General features: G+C 47.2%; 1 protein-coding gene across 3 annotated transcripts in view; it reads left to right on the top strand.

The window, feature by feature from the left end:
* LOC128326147 (asialoglycoprotein receptor 2-like) overlaps positions 1–7,122 on the top strand; it is a 61,560-nt gene extending 54,438 nt beyond the window's left edge. For all 3 annotated transcript variants that reach the window (XM_053252418.1, XM_053252419.1, XM_053252417.1), the window contains exon 9: positions 6,701–7,122. In XM_053252418.1, the coding sequence (XP_053108393.1) occupies positions 6,701–6,857 (157 nt within the window). In that variant the 3' untranslated portion in view covers positions 6,858–7,122. The remainder of the gene's footprint in view (positions 1–6,700) is intronic.
* Positions 7,123–21,485: the final 14,363 nt, after the last annotated feature.

Genomic DNA, 21,485 nt, shown 5'->3' with positions numbered 1-21,485 from the left:
CCCATAAGTGCACTTGGGGGGTGCTGGGGTGGCCCAGAGCGAGTGGTGGTGTAGTGCACATAGGGTGCCAACCACCCCCATGGGTTTCTAACCCATGGGGTACTTGGTTCTGTTGTTTCTGAGGTGTTCTGAGTGTGGATTCTATGATAGCAAATAAGAGTGGATTCATGGTGTCTCATTGAAAATCTCATTTGCGGGGATCTACACTGGCAGCTGATCAGTTTCCGGGCAAAGTACAAGGTTTGGGTTATAACCTATAAAGCCCTAAACAGCTTGGGCCCTGGGTATTTAAGAGAACGTCTTCTTCATTGTGACCCCCACCACCCATTGAGATCACCTGGAGAGGTTCGTCTGCAGTTGCCACCGACTCGTCTGGTGGCTATTCAGGGACAGGCCTTCTCCATTGCTGCCCCGAGGCTTTGGAACACACTTCCTGCTGAAATCAGAGCCTCTCCATCTCTTACAACTTTTAAAAAGGCAGGGAAGATGCATTTGTTCATCCAGGCTTTTAACATTTTTGATTTTAGTTGTTGTGTTCATATTTTTATTGGTTGTTTTTATTGTCTTGTAAACCACACAGAAAACTTGCGTTTGGGGTGGTATAAAAATGTGTTAAATAAATGAAATAAATAAACAAACATTTGGAATCTCTTGTCCTGTTGCCTCTACTGTCCCGCAAATCCTTTTTCCCCCATGGAGACTTCCAGGTGTCCCCGTGACAAGGCCCCTGTCACGATGCACCTCCTCCTCCTCCTCCTCTTCTTCTTCTTGGGAGGAGCCCAGTCTGGGCCCACTGGCATCATCTCTGCCCCAGTGGCCCTCTCAGAAGCATCAGTGGGCAGAGTGGCAGTTCTTTTAAAGTTGGGGGCTTGGAGGATGGGGTTTTTATTGAGGGCTGCTTTCGACATCTCAAAAGCAGTTTGACACTCCCTCCTCCACATCTCCTCATTGGGTTTGTTGGTCCTGGCTGGCCTGAGGACTGGCACGTGTTCTCCTGGATCAAATACATGCTCCCTGGCGTGTAGGCCATGCCAGGCCTTCTGCTCTGTTTGGGCCTCCCGCAGACTGTGCTGCATAACGGACAGGTTCTCTTTCAGTGTGTTTTGGGGCTTGTACCCAGAGTTCAATACTGTATTTATTTTTTTGTTTGTTGAATGTATATACCACCTAGTCTAAAAATCGCTAGGCAGTGTACAGAATTAAAAACATAAAACATAACACATTTAAAATTCATGAAAGATAAAATCATAATAGATAAAAGCACAGTAATAACACATTAAAATTTTAAAACTTATCTCCCTGGGAGGTTTCCTTCCCCTCCCATGATGTCGCACCTGTCCCAAAGTCCCTCTGACATCTCTCCCATGGACTAGCTCAACGGGAGAATACCCTTGGCTTGGGTGTCGCAGAGCTCCGTAGGCCCCCAAGTCCCGGTCCTTGGAATGTTCCTTAATGGACTTCCGGATCATGGCCCCCAAAGGCCCTTGGGCCTCTCCCACTGATCCACTTGTCAGGTGCTGGCCTGACACAGAGGCTCCATTCCATTGGTGCTCCAATGTTTCTTCATCACCATATGAACTTGGCACCTGCATCGGTCAGGATGAATTTCCCCCGGCCAACCAATCCTGGCAAAAATGTCCAGCAGAGCCTGACTTACAGTCTTTGCATCTTTCTGGCCCTGGGCAACCGCCTCTGGCGAGCGAGTGGCACAGTCCACTAGAGTCAGTATGTACTGTTTCTGCCTAATAGGCCCTGGGATATCTATTGCCACTCTGTGAAAGGGTGTGCCTAGGCCAGACAAGGGTTGTGCAGGTGTCTGCCCTTGGTCCCGGCTTTTCTCCACCCGCTAGGAAGCCTCAGCAGCTTAACATACTCAATCATGTCCTGGCCACATCCAGCCCAGTAACAGTTCTTCCTTACTCTGTTCTTGGTTTCCCCCACCCCCGTGTGTCCATGTGGGTGGGCATGCGCCACCTCTAAGATGGGCAAGTGGTGTCTCTTAGGCTCTATACGTTGCCTCTGGGGTTTGCACCCCTCCCTGTGAGTTTTATGGATATACTCACGGTACAGCAACACATTCTGGCTGATGAACCAGGAGCTCAGTGTTTCACTGAGATGTGGTGAGTTAGGGTTCACAGCCTCCTCCCTCACCTGGGTCTGCCTCCTGCTCTCTCCGGAACTCCTCGGCCTTGCTGCTGATGGCTGCTCTTGGCATCTCTGCCGGCTCTGCCTTCTTCTCTGCAGCGCCTCTCTCTTGGTCACTTGCCTGCTGCAGGAGCTCTGGGAAGGCAGCACCCGCCTCTGTTCCTGTTTGTAGCTGGACTTCTCCTCTACTGGGCCTCTCAGAGCTCGGACTGGAGTCTGGCCTCTCTCCGCTGATGGTGCTCTCTGCAGGTGCGCTTCCAGTCTGCATGGGTTGTGCTGGCTGGGACCAGGCGCCTTGGATCAGCCTCCCTTGCTCCACCATCACTGGATCCTTCTCTCCTGCATGGAAAGTCTCCCAAATATGGTCAGCTAAATCTTCTCCGATCAGCATGGCACAGGGATGCTCTCCCATCACTGCAAACTCCCACTTTTCTTTCCAGCCAGCCCACTGGACAGGTAGCTTCACCAGGGACATTTCCGCCCGGGCTTTGGCGAAGATAGCCAGCACCTGTGAGGCCTGGGCAAGCGGCTGAGCCTTGACGAGTGAGGAGTGTATGGCTGAGAACGTGGCGCCAGTCTCCCTCCATGCTGTGACTTGCTGGCCATTGACCCAAACACTCTCTCACCTCTTGGCTAGAATAGCCTCCACATCAAAACAAGGAGGTGGCCCCTTATGGGCAGCTGCCACCTCTGGGCTCCTATCGTGACCTGTGTTCATTAGCCTTGGGGCAGTCCCTCTTGAAGTGTCCCATTTCCCCACACTTAAAACATCTGGGGCTGACCTGCTCAGTCTGACTGCCCCCTTGTGGTGTAGCAGGTGAGGAGTGACTTGCGTCCTCTGGGCTCACCTTCGTAGGACTCCTGGGCTCCTTCTTGGGCAGACACTGACGCTCCTCCTGCCTTGGGACAAAATTGGGCCGATCCCGTTGAGGTGCCTTGGCTGACCCCCTAGTTTTAGAGTCCACCATTTTCTGTGCCCCCTCTCCAGCTTCCTCAATAGTCTTGGGCCCCTGCCCAAAGACTTGCTCATAGAGATGATTTGGCAGTTGGGTCAGGAATTGCTCAAGTTGAACAAGTTCTGTGACTTCTTCAAGTGTCTTCACCCCTGCCTTTTCCAACCATGAGCGTGGTGCCCTCTTTAACTTGTGGGCTCTGATAAGACTCTGCAACTTTCTTCCTCAGACCCCTGAAGTTACCCCTGGCATTTTCTGGGGTAAGTCCTAGCCTGGACTTAACCATGTCTTTGAACAGCCCCTAGTCCTCCATGATCTCACCGACTGACATTTCTGATGACGCTGCCAGAAGGGAACCAGTCGAGCGAGGTCTCAAATACCTCATGTACAGATCCCCTTTAATGCTATAGCCCTGGCAGGTCCTTTCAAAATTGGAGAGAAAATGGTCTGGATCCTCACCTTTCTTGAACTCTGGGAATTTGGGTTTTTCTCCGGGAGTGGTTGAGGTCGAGTTGGCTGAGGCAGCTGGTTCTGGTTGCCCTTTATTTATCTGGGCCATTTCAGCCTCATGGGAAAGTTCAAGCTTTTTGAACTCTCTCTCTCTCACACACTCTCTCTCTCCTTCCCAGCCTTTTGGAATTCATGCTCCTTTTCTCTCTCCTCTTTTTCCAGCCCTTTCAGTTCCAGCTTAATCTGCCAGAAAGCGAGGTCCGGGGGGGGGGGGGTTTGCCTCTACCACTCCTGTTGGTGGGTCTGCCTGGGCAGCCTCCCCCTTTCCCCTGCTTGGGACATCTTTGCTGCTGGTGTGTCCTTCTCTGCAGGGCTGGCATGTAGAGTTTCCTTTCCAGACCACAAAAACATGCAGTGACCCCTCTCCGCTCTCTGTTCTGGTCTAGCTATTCGTCAATCCTGACAGCTGAAAATTAAAATAACTGTGTGTGTGTGCTTGCAATCCCTTTTTGTTCACAGCCACAGAAAATTAGGCTTCCTGGCCTCTATCCCTGCTTGGAATCAAAACCAACCAAACAAACAAAAATCAAGAAAATCCCTCTGCTTTCTCACTTGGAAAATAAGCAGAGAGAAAAAAATGGTTTCTGGAGCCCTCTGATGCTTGGGGTGGGATCCCAGGGAAAACTATCTTTACTTTGCTATTGGAAAAGTACAAACATCTTCCATGTGCAAGCCTACACATGGTGAGAAAACTGATAGCTGCTGAACATTTGAGGGCTTGCTTGCACCAGAGGAAGATCCCCCTTCAGCCCCCTCTTTCCTGAGTTAAAAACCAACTCAGAGAGGCTGGTGAAATGCAAAGAATAAAAAGAACAAGTTTCCTTTTTGCAGAGTCTGCAGCAAGAGATGGTGATTGACATAATGAGGAAAAGTACTCCTATTGAAATTAAAAGGACAAGTTAAGGAATACCTAACATCCTTTTAATTTCAGTGGGACTACTTTAAGAAATTTTCATCATGTCAGCCATTAACCATTAAGTGGAGGCCTGTGGCTTAAAAGGAAGAAATTTATTCTGTGCTCAAAGGCTATGTCACCTGTGTATAGCTCAAAATGTACTACTTTCTAGAAAGTAAGAAAAAAGACAGGCACTAACTATCATTTTAAATGCCACAACTTTATTAAAATAAGGGGGGGGGAGCCAAGTCCAGAAGAGCTCATATTATCAGCTCCTCTGAGGGGCCAACTCTGACCTAAGAGAATGTAAGCAGGCTGGATGAAAAGAAGCTGGGACAAGGTACCAGTGCCCTCACCACAAAAAGCCCCCCAAAACAAACCGAACTGCCAGTCCACAAACCGGTTCGTTAGAAGTGGCCTGCTGTTTGGTTCATGCAATTGAACTGGGTGGAACCAGTTTGGCCCAGTTCAACACGGTTCGGGTGGCTATACTTGTAAAAGGGAATCTGGTGAGGATTCCCCTTTAAAAGCAAAGGGGATTTCTATAGGGGTGTGCACGGAACCGCAAGTCTGCGGTCCGGCACTGTGGAGGGGGCTCCTTTAAGGGTGGGGAGGGTTTACTTACCCCTCCCGCCACTTTGCCCCCTCCAGCGCCCATATTCTGTGTAGAAATTGGGGCGGCAGGATATCTCCCCACCACCCCTTCTTTGTCCTGAATGAAAAAGCTTCCAACAAGCCTTCTGCGCGTGCGTATGCTCATGCGCCCTTCAACTCTTCCCGACGCGGCGGGTAGACCGGGCCTCCGATTGCCAGAGGCCCGGTCTACCCACCGAGACGAGGCCGGGTAGACTGGGCCTCCGATCGCCGGTGGCCCGGTCTATCCGGCCTCGTCCCGGCGGGTAGACCGGGCCTCCAGCGATCGGAGGCCCGGTCTACCCGCCACGTCGGGAAGAGTTGAAGTGCGCGTGTGCACACGCAGAAGGCTTGTTGGAGGCTTTTTCATTCAGGACGAAGAAGGGGCGGCAGGGAGATATCCTGCTGCCCCAATTTCTACACAGAATACGGGCGCTGGAGGGGGCAAAGCGGCGGGAGGGGTAAGTAAACCCTCCCCGCCCTTAAGGGAACCCCCTCCACCTGGACCGGACCGGCCAGGTCCGAACCGGTCCGGACAGTCTGGAGGCCTTTGCAATGGCCTCCGGACTGGTCCGGACACACCCCTAGATTTCTAACTCTAAAGGGGCTCAAAGGATGGCAGTGGGGTGGGCAGGAAGGCAGCTCTAGGCCCCACTGGTGCTCCCCCACCAGCAGTGAGGGCCAGCGGTGGCCTGGTTCTGGTCTCCGCATGAGGAGGTTGGAACCAGCCTGCCACATGCCCGCACTGCTGGTGGGAGCTCCGGCAGAGCCTAGAGGAGTCGCTGGCACAGGTAAGGTGCCCTCTCACCCGCCCTTTGAACCCCTTTAGAGTTAGAAACCTGCTTTGCTTGTAAGGGGGAATCCTTACCAGACTCCCCTTTACAAGCATGGCCACCTGAACCAAGTTGAACTGGGCTGAACCAGTTCACTTTGAACCAGACCCAGTTCAGTTCGAACCTGGCCCGGCCCCCTTTTGGGGGGGCAGGTCCAGTTCAAGCTCAAAGCAGTCGATCTGGGCTAGTTCAAATCGAACCGGGTTCAATTTGAAACTGTTCTGCACACTCCTAACTGCGATATTTTGTGGTGAGTCCATATTTGTTTTAACTGTTTACCAGAGTGCAAAGCAGGGAGGACCAGGTGCCCTTCTGCTTGCAAAGCCTTTCATTGGTAGGTATGGAATGGATAGATACCCCCCCCCCATACTATCATAGGTTTGCAGTAATTTAAGCTAGATGACTGTTAGGGTCAAGAATGGAGCTTAGCAGGCGCCTGGAGAAGGATGTCATGCAAGCTGTATCAGTTTATATATTTCAAAGTAAACCAAACCAGATATGGAGGCATCCTCAACCTCCAGGGATGCTAGGCTCTAATTTGTGCTGCACCCCTGCTCAGAGAAGTGGAGATGGAGGTACGTAAGTAGAGGAACAACCCATAGAAATTATAAGTGGATTGCATCCCTGACAGAGAAGGGAAAGTAGCATTAACACCTGGTCTCTGCAGCATAGAGGACCAAACAAAAGTCAACCTCCCATCTGGCCTGATCAGTGTTGCCGTCTCTTTTCAGATTTTGGACTGCAAGAGAACCATCAAGTCAATCTTGGGACCAATGTGTTCGAATGGCTAAAGACTGCTCGCCCAGGCTTTATTGCTGGGATGACCAACCGTGTAATGAGAAAAGAGTGGCAGCTTGTTCCATGAATCCGGACCCTAGGTGGGTATAAAGCCCCAGCATCTGGATCCCCCACTCTCCACACAAACCGAAGAAAGAGACCAAGCCCTAGTCTCAAGCACAAGCCACGTTGAAACCCAGAACTGCTCCAGGCAGCCTGCCCACTACTGGCAATGGGACGTGAAAGACCTCCGCTCTCCGCATTGATCAGCGCTAAGAAACCCCCCCCCCCTTTATCGTTGCTTCCTCCAAGCTTACTTATTTTGCATGCCTCAGAGCTGTAGGTGGGCACAATAAAGCGTGAAAGAGTAAAGTCATAGCAGCTCCTGTTCTGTTCTAAGGAATCAACCAAGAGCACCCATCAACATTTGTCTCTGCAAACTTTCCTTCCTTGACTAGTTCAGGCTTATGCTGTTCTTGTTTATCTCTACATTAAACGGTGTGGGAAAAGCAATATGTTGACTACCTAGATTATAGTGGAACCTCTGACTTCAGGATAGCAAGGCCTCTGGTTGAAAATAAATTCAATTGTTTTTCAACCAAACTAGTTCTCAAAAAAAAAAAAAAAAAAAAATCTTGCTCCCAGAATGGCTCACAGTACTTGAGGGTTGGGGAAGAGTGGAGCTAGTCTAGGATCCTTCCTGATTGTTTGCTAATTTTAAACTGGTTTGCCAGGATATCCCTTCACCTGCCTTTTCCAAATGTAAAATGTTGTTTAAAAAAAAACACCAAAAAAAAAAAAACAAAACACCTGCCATGCTACAGCCCTGATAAAAATTGTTAAGCTTGGAACAGAAGTTTCCTTTGGAACCCAAGAAGGAGAGGAGAGCTGGTCTTGTGGTAGCAAGTAGGGATGTGCATTAATTGGTTTTTTGTTTCGATTTGTACCCGAATTGAAACACCCTCGATTTGTTTTGGGTTTGAATCTGACCCCCCGAATCACCCCAGATTTGATCCCAGAGCCAAAAAAGTGGGGGCGGGGGGCGGGGGTAGTGCGCTATTGGTGGAAGCTACCACCGAAATTTCAAAGAAATTGGGCAAAGGGGTGATTTTAAAAGAATTTTTGAAGTTTACACGTTTTTAAGATTTTCCCCATAGGGGAAAATGGGGATTCCAGCAACCTTATAGCTCCACGTGGGGGGCACTGGGGTGGCCCAGTATGGGGTGTGGTGGGTGGTAGTGCCCAATGGGTACAAGGAAGCTACCACCCATATTTCAAATAAATTGGGCAAAGGGCTGATCTTTAAATGTTTTTTGAAGTTGGCATGCATTTGGGGCAGATTCAGGGCACAAAGGGGGTTCCGTAGGCAGAAGAGTGGGTCAGGTGGTAGTGCCCCAATGGGTGCCTGCTACCATCCAGAGTCCAAAGGAACTGGGCAAAGGGCTGATTTTTAATGAATTTCTGAAGTTTGTGTGTCAAGCTTTTTCCCATAGGGAATAATGGGGGTTTCAGCGGCCCCAGAACTCCACTTGTGGGGCACTGGAGTGGCCCAGAGCGAGTGGTGGTATAGTGCACAAAGGGTGCCAACCACCCCCATATCCACAAGCCCATGGGGTACTGGGTTTTGTTGTTTCTGAGGTGTTCTGAGTATAGATTCTCTGGTAGCAAATGAGAGGGATTCACTGAAGCTCTTCTCACGATCAGTGAGAAGAGCTTCTTCTGGGTCTGCGGGGAGAACAGGCTTTGCCCGCTCTCCCTGCAGATGATCCAAAGGGTGCCCTGGGCGGCCAGATCAGCCGCCCACACGATTGCTGGCTCTGTCATGGAGCCAGCAAGGGCTGTGGGGATCGGGGGTCGCATGGCCCCTGGAAGTTCCAGCCTCCTGGCCGGGGGTTTACTCATTTGTTGCTGCGCACCGCAGCAACACATGAACAAAAAGATGAGGTTAATGGAGTGCTTGCTCCATTAACCTTGTCTAAGGGGAGGGGTATTCATGGAGGCCAGCTGCCGAGAGTCATGTGGCTCCCGGAGCAGCACATGATTGCCCCAAAGCGGGCTAGCCTCCCAGGCTCTGGGGTCTCTCCAAGATGCCCTGCTCACTCACGCAGGGCATCCTGGAACTTCTGGGGCCACGCGGTCCCCGATCCCCACAGACCCCACTGGCTCCATGACGGGGAGAGTGGGCTAAGCTGGAGCTTTTTAGTTTAGAAAAAAGACAACTGCGGGGAGACATGATAGAGGTCTATAATATCATGCATGGTGTGGAGAAAGTGGAGAGAGAGGAATTCTTCTCTCTCTCACATCACACTAGAACCAGGGGTCACTCCATGAAATTGATTGCCAGGAAATCGAGGACCAGCAAACGGAAGTACTTTTTCACACAACACATAATCAACTTGTGGAATTCTCTGCCCCAACATGTGGTGACAGCCAACAACCTGGATGGCTTTAAGAGGGGTTTGGATAACTTCATGGAAGAGAGGTCTATCAAGGGCTACTAGTCGGAGGGCTGTGGGCCACCTCCAGCCTCAAAGGCAGGATGCCTCTGAGTACCAGTTGCAGGGGGTAGTAGTAGAAGAGAGGGCGTGCCCTCGCCTTGTTCCTATGGGCTTCCCAGTGGCATCTGGTGGGCCACTGTGTGAAATAGGATGCTGGACTAGATGGGCTTCCTTGGGCCTGATCCAGCAGGGCTGTCCTTATGTTCTTATGAGGCCCTGGAATGGAGAAGACAGAGGCAGGGGGAGAGGTGTTTAAACCCCCCACCCCCCGTTTCTCAATTCCAAAACCCCCCATATCAGCCATGGTGTTGGGTTCAGCTTCTTCAGTTCTTTCTTTGGCTGTGAGAATCAGACTCCAGTGAATTCTTTTTGCTCTGCTGAGCTTTGGATATACTGAGCAGTTCTTAAATCAGTGACCCACATTCCCCCTCTGCTCAGTTCAGCTCTGGTTAAAGTTCAGTTGCCAGGACAGTGACAGAGCAGTCCCAGCCTGATTTGTGCAGAAGTGCTGGCCCTAAACAGATTCTCCACTTCTGGGAAATCACAGTGGTTTTTCTCCATGTGCTGCAACTGTTCTGTCTGACTCCCAGCACTCAGAGATTTCCTAGAATCTCGGTGATGTGAATTCGGTTCGTCCCTGGGTCCGCCTTTAGCCAATCAAACAGACTCAGTGGGAATCTCTTTTGAGGCTTTATTGCACTGCAGTTGCAAGGTATTCAAGAGCTAATGGCTCCACATTGAATACAAATAGGTTACAGCTTGAGGTGTTCTTTTATACAATCAACAAAATGGATGCTGACACCCCAGACATAGTATACGTAGCAATAAAATGGTGGACTAAGTATCTAGTACACATGCGAATGATTCATTGTTCATCTGGTGATTACTCCTTATTTGGTTACATCCTGTTTTCTAGACTGTCAGCAAAGAACAGTGAGAATCTTGTGAGAACCAAGTTTCTTAGATACAATTTAGTGGAGAGAGATAATGACTGGGGTTACTTTAAGTTAGAATGAGGTATTCTGGGCAAACATGGAGTTTCTTTGGCTTTCTAAAACACATCAATTCCCCCCTAAAACACTGGATCATCCTGAATCTTCAGGATATATGGGCTTGTAAAGGTACAGCTGTATGTATAGGTCTTACATTATGGCAAGGTTTAAAGGTTCTCATAAACATTTGGATAAAAGCTAGAATGCATTATAAGCAGCAACATGTGATTATCAATACAAAGAAAACACATACTATAACTAGAATTATCTTCTTTGCCCATAAATCAATAGGCTCTCCATATTAGTTAAATGAAAGTTCTAACTGTTTGGAAATATTAATAATAGCTCTTTCTAACACATAAATTCCTAATCTTGGAAATATAGTTCTGTGTTTTGTGTGGCTAAAGGATTTGGGACATATAGGTGCTGAATGGGCTGTACATATGGCAATCAAACTAGATACATTGCATATAATATCCTAGAGCTACAAACATAATTAGTATAATTCTGATTTGATATAGATAAAAAGTTTTACACATAGCAGCAAGGTGTACATATAAAGATCATACAACTTATAGCAAGCAACATTGTTTTAACCCATCTTTATCCCAAATAAAGTATTAATAACAGTCTTGCATTGTGGAACCAGATGCTTCTGGTGATTAATGGGTTATCAGCTTGTGGAAAGTGATAGCAATGACAAGTCACGTACAATCACATTGATTAAATACAAGTGTCTATAAAATTAGCAAGTAAAGCTTGGGCTAGCTTAATGTCTTAGAGCACAAAGGGACCAGTAACTTGGGGATAGGTGCAGACTTGCAGGTAAATGCTCTGGGTGAAACAATGAGATGATTGGCACAATATGTAAGTAAGGAAATGACCGGAGAGTAAGCATGTGAGGTCCATGTCCTTACAGCACAGGAGATAGCAGGGTTTTCAACATAATGATAGCACATAGTCACTACAAGAAAGTAATATAAGAAAGTGGTGTAAATCATCAACTCCCACCCCCTTTAGTGTCCTCTAGAGTCTGTCATGGCCAAAAAGGAAGCCATGGAGAGCTTTAGAATTCAAAATCTAAAAGTCCTTGGTAAGAAAAAAATATTTTAGTCCTTCAGTTGAGAACCAAATGCTCTTATACAACGTTGCAGGATTTTGGCTATCCTGGATGTTCTCTGAGAATGTTCATGTGTTTGGGAGCCTTGACTCCCCCCGCTTGTGGGCAATCTGAAATAGTGTCCTTGGCAGAATTTTGAAATAGTGTCTTTGGCAAGGTATCTTACCCAGGTAGGATGGTTCCAGGCAGGGGCGTAGCTAGGGGAGAGGGGGCCTATGTTCATCCCTCTCTCGGGCGGCCCCCCAGAGTGAGGGAGACAATGAAAAAATTGGGAGGGATGGACCTGGAGGGCCCTCAGGAGCTGGGGGCCCGTGTTCTTTGAACCCTTTCGTTCAATTATAGCTACGCCCCTGGTTCCAGGGCTTTATAGCTTGGGGAGATGCTGTTACATGTATGACTCCAGAGAAAAGTGAACAAATTGGCTTGCCTGTTTGTTATCAGGCAGTCTTCAGGCATTTGTTGTCTATCCCTCTCCTACAGCACTTAGGAGCAGGAAGATGAACTTTGCATTGGGCCCTCTTCCTCGAACACAGGACAGGGTAGCAGATGGACGTTCTGTCACCATTGGGTTGGATTGGAAATGCAGATAGGGACTGCTCTCTGGTAGCTGCTGCTGCTGCTGGTTAGTTTTCCTGGGTCAGTGTTGATGTCCTCTGGAGACTCACTTGGGATCACGTTCTGGCGATGGATCCAGGTATTCCTTCGATCTGGGAAAGACCAATCCTTCTTGGAAAGACAATTCAAGGCACTGTTGGTTGCAAACCTGTTTACTTGAGAGAAAGACAGGCAAGTGAGTTGCCAATTCCCTCCCCCCATGTAGGGACAGCATCCTGAGACTAAGTCTCTGGGTGCCAACCATCAGCACAAAAGGAAAAGTCAAGTTTTCAAGGCAAATAATACAAAGGATGGATAAAACCTGAGGCTATTTTCAATTTGGTCTTTTGGCATTCTCCCCCCCCCCCCAATTTATATTTTTGTTTCCCTGCTTGCCCTGGGCCCCTCTTCCCCCGAAGACCAGAACAGAACATGTCCTCATTTAAGGCTCGGTGGCTTGTGTTGTAGGCTGGTTTCTGATCATGAGAACAAAACAGCAATCCTGGGCAAAAGCAAAACAATAAAGTCAAAAAGAAAAAGGCATTCACATTTTTCACCCCCCTTGTGAGTTTGGGGTGTTGAGGAGGCATTAAAGCCTTTCAGGTCAAGCATAGTCACTGCTAACAAAGTCCAGTTTCCATGTGGCATCTCACATTCTCTTCTGTATCCTGTTCTTCCTCCTTACAACCCTGTGAGGCAGGCCAAATCATTTGAGTGGCAGGCTCTGTGTCACCCAGCAAATGTCATGGCTGAATGAGGGTTTGGACTCAGGTTTTCCCGGTCCTAGTCCAGCACTCTAACCACTGCACCATGTTGGCTGACAATTATACTTACAGGCCTTTATCAGGGCAATCAATCTCCATCCAGTATAACTGACTTCATTCTCCATAAAGGGGTGATTCGTCAGTAACATCTGGCTTTGGGATCTTCATCTAGGTCACGTGTAGATAGTTGTGGTGTTCCAGCTCTCCATCTTTAGCCTCATAACTTAGCAAATGACCAATGAGTAAGGGTTTGGGGGTTTGACATCTTTGTAGGGTAGCAATATCTTCTTGGAAAAACCTATATAAGAAAGAAACAGTCCATGCCCCAAATAGGATTGAGACTTCTGGATGAGGCCTAATGTCTCATGAAACAAATTAAAGTGTCCCTTTATACAGGCCTCTTTAGTAAAAGGTGTTATCAGAAAAATTGTCCATAATCTTGCAGAGGGGTGGAACCTGTGATAATAAAGTCAAGTCTCTCATCAGAAGCTGTGAAAACAAGGTATGGGTTTCACAGTAACACACAAAGCTTGATCCTTTCAAACTGGGAAGTCTTCTAGGTAAAATGCAAATTGGTACTTTGGAACTCCCTTCCACTTGCAGGAGTGGCAAAACAAAATTCCTTTCATCAAGTCACATGTCTGGGATCTGGAATTTTAAGATTCAGCTACTGTGAAGGCAAAGCAGGGCTAGTGGATGAGACAAATTTAAAATTTAAACCTTAGACCATTTGATCATTAGCTCTCAGTTTACATCAAATTCAGCTAGCAGAAATATTGCATAGATTTTGCAAAAACATATGACAACAATACAATTAGACTAATTTATCTTAAAATCCATTTTTCCTTCTCACCCACAACTTCCGGTTTAGAGAAAAGTTTTGAGCTCACAGAAAATAGGTAAGAGACCATGTCAGGGAAATCAGTAAACATAACATATAAAGGCTTATGATACTCAGTAGTAGCAGAAATATCACAATCAACTTGATATAAGAATGAATGAAATAGAGCTTGCTCTCATGCCTAATGCATTTAGCCATCCATAAGCAGCACTTTTGCAGAGGTGGGAAGATTCAGCCCTCCAGTTGGCCAGCTGGGACTGTTGCTCCCCCTGTTGCTCAGGCCATGAACAATTTTATGTTCAATTAATATAATAACTGTGAATTTTGGAATTCAATGTCAGAGCAAGTTTGGTCTGGAACAGTTTACAAAGAAAACAACAACATGTCACTAGAATAAATACATTCACAAATACAACAGAAACCTCATCTTCACAGAGATGAGTTATACGATTGATGTAGGGTTGAATTCCTATACAGAACCAAAGCTTTGGGCTCCCGCTCAGAAACACACACACACACACACACACACACACACACACACACACACACGCTTGTCTTGTGTATTTCACAGAACAAAGGACTAAACAAAAGAAATTTCATGAGTCACAAAGAATTTTATAACATTTTAAATATGTTAGCCATAAACTCAGTTAAGAAAGTAGCTTAAACAGAACAACTTACCACAGTTATCCATAAAACAATCTGTAATTCCATATTACCTTTCCACATCACAACTTACAACTTACAGGTGCTTTTCAATCAATTTTTGTTTGTTTGTTAACAACTTCCAACCAAAATCCTTCCACGTCTCCTTCTAGTCTTTTCTTTGCAATTCTTCAACATATGCATTCCTTCAAACTCCATTTTCTTTCCTCTTCTCCAACTGCAAGCAGTTGAAGAGAGAAAGAAAAAAGAAAAAGAGAACAAAAGCAGCCTTTTGTTTGGAGAAACTTTTTGCAGCAAGAACAGTGTTATCTTTTGGCTTGGTTACAACGGGACAGCAGCAGCAAGAATTTAGACTGCTCGCAATACAAGAGCAGCTAGCAGCTGTTTGAGCTTGGAAACAGAACACAGACAGCATGATTTTAGCAAAAGACAATCATTCTTTCTTCTTTAATACTTTCTTCAGACCCCTCCCTCTCTTCTCAGACTGAGAGTTCCCTTGTTCTCCATAGCATGTTGGAAAGGAGAAGCTGCTTGCAGCATGATGGTAATACATATGGTGGGGGTTTCTTTGGTGGGCCTGCGCATATTGGTGTTATTAAAATTTACCGGTATGTGTATAAAATAAAAGCAATTGCAAAAGTATGTTACTGAGCTCATGATATGGCCAAACTTCCATACAGAGGCGTTTTTAAAACTTTCATTCTGAGGGCGCCTTCCCCTCCCGTGAGAATCATCCAATTTTTCAACACGCATTCTAAAGGTACTTGCTATTTCTACTCCCCATAGCCCCCCCTCTAGTTTTCCCCTGCACAGGCTGCCCCTACGGGGCTCTAGTTTGCCCCTTCACGGGCTGCTCCTACTGGGCTGTATTTCATCCCTGCACGGAAAAGTTTGCCCCTGCACGGGCTGCCCCTACACGGGCTGTAATTTCCCCTCGCCCCTGCGCGGACTGGGTACTCACTAAAAGACGTCTCTGGATTTCACTCTCTCTGTCTCACTCACTCTCTCCGTTCACACTTTCATTCACTCTTGCCTCGATTCCCAGATGTGGCATGTTTGTAACGACTGGCATGTCTCGGGCCTAAGAGAATCCTCCACAGACAAAACGCTGTGGGGCGCGCTGGATTTCGTTGTCCCATGACAGGTCAGACTGTCCACCCAGAGGTCACATCTGACTCTCACGGCACCAAATTGATGTGAATTCGGTTCATCCCTGGGTCTCGCTTTAGCCAGTCAAACAGACTTAGTGGGAAGTTATTTTTAAAGAATCCAATCAGTGTAACACAAAGTTCTCTTCCCGCCATTTTTCAAAACTTCCCTTCTCTCCAAAACCGACATTCTCAAAGTGAAACTAAAATACAGTAGGCATGAACTCTTGACCCTGCCAGTTTTGTTCTGTTTTCATACATAGGGACTTGTAAGCCTATTAACACAGAAATCCTTTTGGTTTTAGGAACAGCAATGCAATAATAATACAATTCATTTGCAAGGGCCTGTTTACAAAAACCAAGAGGTCTAGGCCTCGTACCTGCACAAAGGCCCTTCCTCAAGTAAATGAAAACCAGCCTTGCAAGACCTCAGCTACTGGATCACAAATACTGGGTCGTGACAAGACCACGTTGCAAGCAAAGACAAACTTCCCTGAATCAGAGCAGCCAAATAGCTCCACAGGGAGACGGTGCAAGAACCCGGCTCTTTTGCCTGCACACAGAGGGAAGGCGTTGCCATAAGATGTGGTGATGGCCACAGACATAGGTGAGGAGGTCAGTTTCAGGCTTCTGCACACGCCCATCTGCTTCGTTTGGGAGAAAGGCGGGGGCCGAGTAAGGGACTCTTTTGCTGCCCTCCGTCCTTCCTGCGGACTGTGTCTGAGTCAGTCAGTGGTGAGTTGTGCTTCCAGTTCAGCAGACGCAGTACTCCTGTCACCAGGGCGCCCGCCCCAGTGAGCCCCCCTGCCCCATCCAGAGCAGCCGTTCACATAGTTTGGGAGGCAGGAATGCTCTCACCGCCGTCCCTGCCTCCACTGCCACTAAGTGGCAGCATTAAAAGTTAATAAATAAATAAATTTGAAATGTCAAAAAGCGGGATAAATTGAGTCCCAAATGGGGCGAGCATTGACCCACAGAAAGTAGGGACCTCCCGTGCAGTGCTGGACAGTCAGCAACCCAGAGCCACCATTGCCTCCTGGCCGGCCTTGCAATGAAGAACCCTGCTCTAGGCCATCTCAGAAAGTGGGGAAAGGATCAAAGAGGCAGGCCTCCTCAGTTGCCCCACAGCTGGCAGGTGTGATGCTTGGGAGCTCCCAGCCTCTACCATGGAGATAAAGGCTAGAGAGAGTCAATAGCAATAGCAATAGCAATAGCAATAGCAATAGCAATAGCAATAGCACTTACATTTATATACCGCTTTATAGCCAGAGCTCTCTAAGTGGTTTACAATGATTTTAGCATATTGCCCCCAACATTCTGGGTACTCATTTTACCGACCTCGGAAGGATGGAAGGCTGAGTCAACCGTGAGCCCCTGGTCGGGATCGAACTTGTAACCTTCTGGTTACAGGGCGGCAGTTTTTTACCACTGCGCCACCAGAGGTCCAGGCAGTCACACACTGCCTGGACCTCTGGCATTCAACTGAAAGCTGCTGCTGGCCACGAGTCTCTGTAGATGATGGATGGTGTCACTCTAATTCTTGGTATTTGTTCATGTCTCCATACAACATTAATTAGCAGTGCTCCCCTTCCCTCTGCACTTCCACTGCAGCTGGGGCAGATCACGAAATCTCCCCTCGAGGCTCTCGAACACTACCGCTGCAGCCAGCGCAGGAGGCTTGGCCTTTTAAGCTGCTGGGTGGGCAGCCCGTGGCAAGCCTTTCTCTCCTAAAGAAGATGTCAAGCAAAGGAACACAGCAAGGAAATAAAACAAATCAATAAATCAACCCCTGCTAACTTGGCAAAGAGGCATCTTTTAACATGGTGATTCTCTTGATTCATTCTATCTTATGTTTCTTTTTAAATTGTGAGCCCTTTGGGGAGAGGGATCCATCTTATTTATTTGTTATTTCTCTGTGTAAACCGCCCTGAGCCATTTTTGCAAGGGTGGTATAGAAATGGAATGAATGAATGAATAAATAAATAAATAAATATAAATAAAACAGGAGGGGAAGGAAAAGCTAAGCCTGTTAGGGCTGGAGATTCTCTAGAGTTTGATTTCTGGCTGGCTGGAAGTGTATGTTTCTTTGACAGAGGAGGAGCCTGAGTGGGGGATTCATTCCAGGTGAGTGCCTCAGCTTGTGGGAGGGGTCCCATTTCTGGGGAGATGCAGTTTGACTGCTTGTCTTGAGGAAAGAGGAAGCAACATTTCTAGGGCAAGTTAGTTGCTAGCTGGTCTTGAAGAAAGAGGAAGCAACAAGCTTGTATCTCATTCTTAAAGAAGATATCAACAAGGGAACACAGCAAGGAAATAAAATAAATAAACAAATCACCAAGAAAACAAGACGGGAAGGAGGAGCTAAGTCTGTTAGGGCTGGAAATTCCTTAGGGTTTTATTTCTGGCTGACTGGAAGTGTTTGTGTCTTTGACAGAGGAGTAGCCTGAATGGAGGATTCATTCCAGGTGAGTGCCTCAGCTCATGGGAGGGGTCGCATTCCTGAGGAGAGGCAGTTCGACTGCTGGTCTTGAATACAAGGCTCAGACCAGAGGAGCTTTGCCAACAGGAGTTTACAAACAGATAACAAAAGAGTTTTGTGTGGGTTTAGTGGGAGATTGGCAGGGAACTCTGTGGGGAGGCACACAAGTGGTGCCCCTTCATCACAAGGGAGACACTGAGTGCAAATTTTGTAATGTTATTGGAAGAATAATTAAAAACTGTTAATTAGCTGATATCTTTAGTCAGTAGATAGCTTCAAGCCCCATATACTCTAAATAGCCAACAAAACTAATTATGAAGGTAGAATGCCAGCAAGGGGAGGGTGTCAAGGTCTGGCCAGCTGCTAAGGAAGTTCATGAAGCAAGTGGAGCTGCTGAAATCGGATACGGCTTGGCTGAACGCTGTCGGCAAGGATGATTGACGAACGTTGATTATCAGCAATGAGTAGGAGGCTGGAGCTGTGATTTATGGAGCAAGCCGAGAGCTCCCAGCTGGTAGGAATTCACGGCTTGTCAGCCCTCAGCAAGAGGCGTTTGCTCCTCCTAACAGCCTCTAATTGCGTTTTACATTTCGTGATCCTGCGCTGTTGTGGAGTCATTGGTGTTTCATCTTCTTCGCATTGGTCCCCCACGCCTTCTGCTGACTCAGGTTGCCATGCCTGCTCTAAATAATTAGTTGGATCTACCACAGCCATTTCATGAACGCTGACAGCTGGGCTCTGTCGGAGCTCGAGGGCGTGACAAGGGGCTGCTTCCCAGTGTGTTGCACAGAGTGTCACATGTATCACTGCCTAAGGGGCAAAAGTCGTGGGTGTGTGCTCGGTGCAAAGAGCTCTTGGCTCTCATGGAACAAGTTCATTCCCTTGAAGCTAAGGTGGCTGACCTGGAGAAGCTCAGGGAGGTAGAGAGGTGTGTGGATGAGACCCTCGGGGATGTGGTAGAGGCATCCCACTCCCAGGCTGACAGCGCTTCTGCTGTCATGGAGAATGAGCGTCTCCAGGAAGGAGGACATTGGTCTAAGGAACAGGGAAATACTCCCTTAGGGACTCCTCCTTTGGGTGATGTGCCCATATCCTCTCGCACAGGGGATACTCCTCCAGTAATGGGTGATTAGATCATTAGGGGCATAGAGAGATGGATCTGTGACCAGCATGCAGACCGCATGGATACTTGCCTGCCTTGTGCAAAGGTTGCAGACGTCACACTGCATCTAGGTAGGTTGTTAGGCAGTGCTGGGGAGGAGTCAGCTGTCGTAGTGCACGTTGGCACCAATGATATTAGGAAATGCACTTGGGAAGTCCTGGAAGTAAAATTAAAGCTGCTAGGTAGCATGCTGGAGTCCAGGACCCCCAGAGTAGCATTCTCTGAAGTGCTACCTGTTCGACACTCAGGGTCAGTGAGACTGGTGGAACTGAGGGGTCTCAATGCATGGATGAGACAGTGGTGCCAGGAGGAGGGGTTTAGATTCATTAGGCACTGGGATACATTTTGGGGGAAGCTTGCCAAATAGGTCAGATGATGGTAAGGGGGATAGCACACGCCAACAGCAGGTGAGGGGCTCAGCGTATAGGTGTCTATAAACCAATGCCAGAAGCCTCTAAGCGAAGATGGGTGAGCTGGAGTACTTGGTTACTAATGAAAACATAGATATAGTAGGTGTAACAGAAACCTGGTGGAATGGTGAGAACCGGTGGGACACAATTATTCCTGGATATAAACTCTATAGAAAGGACAGGGAGGGGAGGATTGGGGAAAGAGTGGCACTGTATATCAAAGAAGGCCAGATTCCAATAAGCTAGAAAACTTAAGTGGACTGAGTCCTCCACAGAATCATTATGGGTAACATTATGAGGACTGAAAGGAAATGCATTACTAGGGACGTGCTATTGCCCTCCAGATCAAAGTGCTGAGAGAGTGACCTGGAGTTGGAGAAACAAATAAGAGAGGTGTCAAAGAGAGACAAGGCAATAATTATAGGTGACTTCAACTACCCACACATAGACTGGGTAAATTCACATGAATTTGTTCATGACAGAGAGACCAAATTTCTAGACATGCTAAATGACTGTGCCTTAGAATAGTTAGTCACAGAACCAATCAGAGATATTGGTGACTTTGTATTTAATCCTGAGTGGTGCCCAGGACTTGGTGCAAGATGTCAGAGTTGCAGAACCATTGGGGGAATAGTGACCATAGTATGATCCAATTCAGCATATATGCAAGTGGAGAATTGTCAAGGAAGTCCAACACAGATGTGTTGGACTTCAGAAGAGGAATCTTCTCAAAAATGAGGGGACTTCTAAGAAGGACGTTGAAAGGGAAAGTCAGGAAGGTCAAATCAGAAAGCATGGAGCTTACTCAAAGCCACAATTTTAGAAGCACAGTTGGAATGTATACTAAGAAGGAGGAAAGGTACCACCAAGTTCAGGAAGATGCCAGCATAGCTAAAAAGTAGAGTCAGGGAAGCTATAAAAGGGAAGACTTCCTTCCAAAAATGGAAGTCTTGCCCAAATGAAGAGGACAGGAAGGAACATAAACTCTGGCAAAAGAAATGCAAGGACGCAATAAGGGATGCCAAGAGAGAGTTTGAGGAGCATATAGCTAGAAGTGTAAAGGGGAATAACAAAAACTTCTTTAAATATACCAGAAGTAGAAAATCTGCCAGGGAGGCTGTTGGACCCTTAGATGATAAGGGAGTGAAAGGGATTATTAAGGAGGATAAGGAGATTGCAGAGAAGCTGAATGAGGTCTTTGCATCTGTCTTCACGGTGGAGGATACTGGCCATATACCCTCTCCAGAACTGAGCTTTTCAGGTTTAGTGGCTAAAGAACTGGGCAAATTTGACGTGACAAGGGAAGATGTTCTAAACTATCTTGAAACATGAAAAATTAACAAATCATCCGGGCCATATGGCATCCACCCAAGAGTTCTGAAGGAACTCAAATGTGAAATTGCTGATCTCCTAGCAAAAATATGTAACATGTCCCTACAATCAAGCTCTGTACCAGAGGACTGGAAAGTAGCTAATGTGACTCAGATTTTCAAAATGGGATCCAAAATGGATCCAGGAAATTACAGGCCGGTCAGCTTAACTTCAGTGCCGCGTAAATGTGGTGATGTGATTTTAAATTACTGTTCCTCTAGGGGTTGAGTATGAGAAGCAGCTGAAAGGGATCAGGGTATCTAGTGTATAAAAGAGAGCAGAGCGCAATGGGAAAGCAGTCTTGACTTGGGCTTGACTGACCAGTTGCTCAGCTCCTGATTGCTGTACTATATTAAGAGACTGCTTATAATAAAGGACTTTGTGGAGCCTATCTCTTGTGTGTCCTGGATACAACAAATTAGCGACGAAGCAGGATGGCTTGTTTTGCAAAGAATCCACCAGTGCTTTTTCTCCAAAGCCCAGGTGAGCCACCAGTTGCGTTTCCTGTCTGGATCCGCATGTTTCTGTGCACTGCCCGGAGTCTTCAGAGTGGGCGGTATATTAAATGTTTCAAATAAATAAATAAATAAAATTTATTTATTGGCAAAAAGGAACGAAGAGATTCCAGAAGCCAGAAAATATGCTTTACTCCTCCACTGCTTGGGAACAGAAGGTCAACATATATTTTATAACTTGC

This window comes from Hemicordylus capensis, chromosome 5 (assembly GCF_027244095.1).
Source record: "Hemicordylus capensis ecotype Gifberg chromosome 5, rHemCap1.1.pri, whole genome shotgun sequence".
Taxonomy (NCBI): domain Eukaryota; kingdom Metazoa; phylum Chordata; class Lepidosauria; order Squamata; family Cordylidae; genus Hemicordylus; species Hemicordylus capensis.
This window is presented reverse-complemented; position numbering and strand designations above follow the sequence as displayed.